The sequence below is a fragment of the Filicampus tigris genome, chromosome 7 (assembly GCF_054856515.1).
Source record: "Filicampus tigris isolate MCC_2025a chromosome 7, RoL_Ftig_1.0, whole genome shotgun sequence".
Classification (NCBI taxonomy): Eukaryota; Metazoa; Chordata; class Actinopteri; order Syngnathiformes; family Syngnathidae; genus Filicampus; species Filicampus tigris.
Window position 1 is genome coordinate 20,624,001 of NC_141223.1, and position 6,000 is coordinate 20,630,000.

Here is a 6,000-nt window from a genome sequence, read left to right on the forward strand (position 1 = left end):
GACCCAAAGCTCTACCGGTAAATCGAGAGCTTTGCTTTTTGACTCAGCTCCTTCATCACCACGACAGACCAATACAGAGTCCGCATCACAGCAAATACTGCACTGATCCGCCTGTCGATCTCCCATTCCATCCTACCCTCACTCGCGAACAAGGCCCCAAGACACTTGAACTCCTCCACTTGGGGAAAAATCTCATCCCCGACCTGGAGAGGGCACTCCACCCTTTTCTGACTGAGGACCATGGTCTCAGATTTAGAGGTGCTAATTTTCATCCCAACCGCTTCACACTCGGCTGCGAACCGTTCCAGTGAGAATTGGATATCGCGGCTTGCCAACAGCACCACATCATTTGCAAAAAGCAGAGATGCAATAAGGAGGCGACCAAATCGGACCCCCTCAACACCTCGACTGCACCTGGAAATTCTGCCCATGAAAGTTATGAACAGAATCAGTGACAAAGAGCAGCCTTGGCGGAGTCCAACCCTCACCGGAAACGAATCCGACTTACAGCCGGCAATGCGGACCAAACTCTAACACCGGTGGTACAGGGACCGAACAGCCCTTATCAGGGGGTTCGGTACACCGTACTCCCGAAGCACCCCCCACAGAACTCCCCACGGCCAGGAAGAAAACCACATTGCTTCCCCTGAATCTGGGCCACCACCCCAGTCTGGCAATCCAGAGGACCTGTCCCCGATGTCCATGCGATGCTATAGAGGCATGTCAACCATGACAGCCCCACAACATCCAAAGCCTTTAGGAATTCTGGGCGGATCTCATACACCCCCGGGTCTTTTTAACTACCTCGGTTACATCAACTCCGGAGATAGGAGAGCCCACATCAGAGTCTCCAGGCTCTGCTCCCTAAGTGGAAGGGGTGTCTGTCTTTTTGAGGAGAAGGTCTTCGAAGTATTCTCCCCCCGACCCACAACGTCCCGAGTCGAGGTCAGCAGCACCGCATCTCCACTATACACAGTGTTAATGGTGCACTGCTTTCCTCTCCTGAGACATCGGATGGTGGACCAGAATGTTCTCGTAGCCGTCCGGAAGTCATTTTCCATGGCCTGACCAAACTCCTTCCACAAACGAGTGTTTGTCTTAGCAACGGCCGAAGCTGCATAGCGCTTGGCCAGCCGGTATCTGTTAGCTGCCTCCGGAGTCCCGCAGTCCAAAAAGGCCCGATAGGACTCCTTCAGCTGGACAGCATCCCTTACCGCTGGTGTCCACCAGCGGGTTCAGGGATTGCCGCCACGACAGGAACAGACCACCTTACGGCCACAGCTCCGATCGGCCGCCTCAACAATGGAGGCACGAAGCACGGTCCACTAGAACTTAATGCACCCCGCGTCTCCCGGGACGTGGGCAAAGTTCTGCCGGAGGTGGGAGTTGAAACTCCTTCTGACAGGGGATTCTGCCAGTTCCCAGCAAACCCTCACAAAAAGAAGAGCATTTAATTGTTCTGACTGTCAATAACTGTCACTGGCATTGATAGTTGAACTAAGATACATCATTTGTAATAAATAAGTAATTTTCTGACCAGTTCCGTGAATTTGAATAATTTCCCCCGACACAACTGATGAGCTGTCATGGCACACCAATATGACATGATGGCACATTGGTTGGGAATCGCTGGCTTAAAACATCACCTGTAGTTAATAAAGGTGAATGATTCCATTATTAATTCCATTATTTTCTATTTAGTAAAATTTTCGACCAACAATCCCTTAATGGGATTCCGTTCAAACCTTACAGCTTCCACTGTATACATGAAATACTCTAAAAGATCTTAGATGCCAGCTGTTGGTTGGTCTTTGCATTATTCAGCATACGCTTCCACAGAAGCAGGAAGGAAAGAAATTCACTCAAAAGTGGAGGCGAGAGGTAAAGAGATGAGAGGCTAGGATGCCAGCGCTCCCCTGGTGATTTTTAGCTGTTTTCTCTGGCCCGGGGCAACGGAGAGCAAGACGAGAGAGAGTGGCAACGTGCTGAGATTCATTGTCATCGTCATCATCATCATCATCATCATCATCATCATCACCATCATCATTATGGGGCATCAGCATGGAGGAGGAGACATTTTACAAGGGAAAGACATTTCCAATGCATGGGAGGTGATAAGATGTTCTACTCCCATCCTTTTAACAACACCAAAATTAAAGCAAGACCGTGCAGAAAGCAAAGACGAGCTAAGAAAAAGCCCCTATATTATTTTCCTAAATGGTGATTAAATGTGTCATGTGACAGCCTCTCAACCAGAATGCCGCATTTAGTCCTGAACATCACAGAGGCACTCGCTGCTCTCTGCGGGCTCACAATTTAAGGCTTTCCTGCCCCCTAGTGACACGCGCCGAAGATTCGTTTCTGACATACATTTTCCCGTCCCTGGCCAATTAGTTCACGTTGCATTGTTGCATGTTATGTAATTCAACTACCAGCCACAGTCAAAACGAGGCAAGGCTCCATCGGTTTGCGTGCGCAATGGAGAGTTTACGCACATGTGGAACAACATGACTCACTTGACTATAATGAATCATAATCACAAGATTCTTACTTACCCCTTTCCAAACTGAGATTCCTGCAAACTTCGAGTTCTGCCATTGAGTTCTCTCACAAGCTCCCTCCATGCGCTTTAAGGTCCATTATTGTCGCGCATCGCATTCACTGGTCACTAAAATCAAACGACTAATCCCCATGTCCAGTAGTGGTTCAAATCAGAAATGGGTTATTTTTTTCCCATCATAATGAAATAATGGAAACAATAAAGAAATCAAGCTCCTGAACACCTGCCTCCTGTGTGCTGTGTGGGCTCACATCCACAGAAAGCGCGTGTGCACATCCCCTCCTCGCTGTCCTACGCGTGTAAGCCGATTTCTCAGACGCGCCACGGACCCACCGACTGACTGGGCGCTCCAGCGTGTGTGTGAGAATGTGTGTGTGCGTGTGTGTGCGCGTGCTTTCCATGTGTGTATTAAAAACACCGATGCGCCAAAACAGTGAGCCATGTTATATTATGTTGTCTCCCCCTGCATACTTCGTATATTCGGCTTTTTGGAAGTGTGTGCGAGCGTGCAGCCCAGAGACATTACCCTGATGAAAGTGTCCCCATTTGGGAAACCTCCACATTAGTCTCATTCACGGCATGGTTCACATTAAAGCCATTTAATTCAGGGTTGCATGCAGGGGGACAATTACAAAGTCACACTGACACACGCATACTAGAGCAGTTCATGCACACACACACACACACGCACACCCCCACAAACACACACAAATGTGGTTAAACATAAAAAGTCAGCCACAGAGGTCATCGACAAATCGATTAGTGCAGTCTGGAAGAAAAAAAGACATCTGCACACCAGCGTGACCCACACTTTGTAGGCGTGTGTGTGCGTGTGTGTGTGCGTGTGGGGGTGGGTGGGGGTGTGCGTGTGTGTGTGTGTGTTCGTGAACATGCTACAGGTTTTCCCTATAATTGCCCATTTTGATTTAGGCCTATACCTCCGACCCTGCCTGCAACTCACAAATTCCCCAAATCAAATGGTGCCAGAACTCCTCTCAATAGATAAATGCAATGCATTTGCCTGCTTTTGTGAAAAAGTACAATCGTTCAGGTCAAACATCATCACAAACCAGCAAAATTCCAAAATGATGCAGCACTTAAAAATCACCCAGGATCAAAAAACTATAACACATTTGGTTCAGCAGCTGAAACCATCGACTAGCTGCCTTGACCAATTACTGTCTGACATTCTCAAAACTATTGTGAAATCTGTTCTAACAACGAATAATCATAATTCCTAAACCCCTGAAAGTAGCTGCCATCAAGCCCCTTCTAAAAAAGAGAACGCTGCATGACTCCTTGTGAGTAAATTATAGACCCATCTCAAACTTTCCCTTCTTATCAAAGATTGTCTAGAAAGTGTTTTTTAATCGTCCCAGAAAATTCTTGAACTCAAACTGACTGATAAATTCCAATCAGGATTCCGACCATCAACATCACCGTACAGAAACAGCTCTTATCAAAGTACTAAATTAAATAATATTGAACACTGACGTAGGGAAGGTATCAGTGTTAGTCTTATTGGATCTCAGTGCAGCCTTTGATACAATTGATCATAACATAATGTTGAACAAGTTGGAAACTTGGGTGGTATTAAATGTAACAGTCCTAAAATGCTTTAGGTCTTACTTCGAGAAAAGGAGTTACTTTGTGACCATTGGAAGTTTTGAATAAGATCAGATGGCCATGACATGTGGAGTTCTTCAGGGGTCAGTCCTTGGGCCCCTTCTTCGGTTTATAGACAGTATGTTACCTTTGGGTCAAATGCTTCAGAACACCAATGTTGGCTATCACAGTTATGCAGATGACACACACCTATTTATATCAATGTCCCCAAATGACAGCAGTTCAAGCAGCGTATTGTGTCTAGAGCAAATTAACAACTGGATGAACCAAAATTTCCTTCAGCTAAACCAAAACAAAACAGAGGTAATTGTTTTCGGCAATTAAGAAAAGAGGATTTCTGTTAGAAAACACCTGGAGTCATTGTCTTTAGAAAACAAAGACCAAGTCCGAAATCTTGGGGTACTGATAGACTCAGACCTGACTTTCAGCAATCATATAAAATCCAATCACTAAAACAACCTTTAACCAGCTGAAAAACATATCCAGACTGAAGGGTTGCATGCTGCAAGCAGACCAGGAGAAACTTACCCATGCTTTCATTTCCAGTTGACTTGATTATTGTAACAGTTTTCTTACTGGTTTCCCTCAAAAGAGCATCAGACAGCTGCAGCTCACTCAGAACGCTGAAGCTTGGGTTCTTACCAGAACAACGAGATGGGAACATACAGTATTATTCCAGTCCTAAAGGCTTAAAGGGATGGTTGGGCTGGGATGGGCATGTTTTCACTAACAAGTTCATTTTATATATTTTTTGATCAGGTAAATGAAAAGAGTTGTCATTTTCTATTTTATCTATTCATTTTGGAGAAATTAGGAAATAAGTGACTCCATGAATAACGCCCCTTGTTAATGAGGAGAATGGCCGCGCCCCCTACCGTTCTATCCTTGTTCAGTTGGAGTCACTGGAGAAACTGATTACAAACTCTTCTTTGCTGATCACAGTTAGGACAGGCGAGTCATTTAACACCAGTCGGGCTATTTAAAGAAACTGAAGTGGGAATGAGTGGACGTGCACATTTATTTGGATGAGGAATGGTCACAGTTTTTCGACCAAGAACACGCCGTCCAATGGAATGGAACAGCCGAAATGGTGCGTTCCAAAGCGGCCACACTCGGCTGTGGAGTCGGATGCGCACATTCAAGACACCCCCGGTGTTCGATGAGGTTTTACCTCACTCTGACGCCGCTTCACTCTCGCGGTTGCAAGCGGTGTCGGAAAACGGCTTGGGAGGCAACCCCGCAACATGAAGACGCAGGCTCATGAACACCTCCACACGCTGCGCGGACAGTAAGGAGCTAATGTTGTTGTGCTAACGCCTTTTGTTTTAACGGCCTGAAGCTAGTTGTTGCTATTAGCTGTACCGTTATTCTACTGTTAGCCGGGGAGGGAAGGCGAAATAAAGATCCATGCTTGCCTTATTGCTTGCCCACTGACAGTCGCCTTCTGCCTCCTAAGAATTGACACGAGTTTAGCGTCGCTAAATGTCCGAAATATAAGCACTCGGGGTTCGTGTGCGCATTCATGCTCTTGTCCTTTCACAGGTTGAAATGGACAAGAGTCGTAATGCGCATTTGCATTTTGGTGGCAATCGGTCGCCGTTTTAGACAACAGAACTGACGAAGCGAGCAATATTACCACGCTTGCCTCCGCTGAGACCGAAAAAATAACAAGCCCAGCCCCAAAAAGGGGCGGGGCAATTTGTCGTAAATCTAATCACAAAACAAGCCCTTAAATCACTACAGAGTCTTTTGGGGGAGCATTTTAGTACTGATGTCATTTTTACATGCAAACCTTTTATATAAGTGCCAATGTT

At 46.2% G+C, this 6,000-nt stretch overlaps 1 protein-coding gene across 5 annotated transcripts in view; it reads right to left on the bottom strand.

Moving 5' to 3' along the window:
- Positions 1-6,000, bottom strand: part of plch1 (phospholipase C, eta 1) — a 92,572-nt gene that overhangs the window by 68,880 nt on the left and 17,692 nt on the right. The window contains exon 1 of one of the 5 annotated variants that reach the window (XM_086035679.1): positions 2,556-2,902. The exons of the other annotated variants lie outside the window; for them this stretch is intronic. Within the exon in view, the coding sequence (XP_085891805.1) occupies positions 2,556-2,598 (43 nt within the window). The 5' untranslated portion in view covers positions 2,599-2,902. Of the gene's footprint in view, positions 1-2,555; positions 2,903-6,000 lie in introns of those variants that run through there. 5 annotated transcript variants of the gene reach the window in all.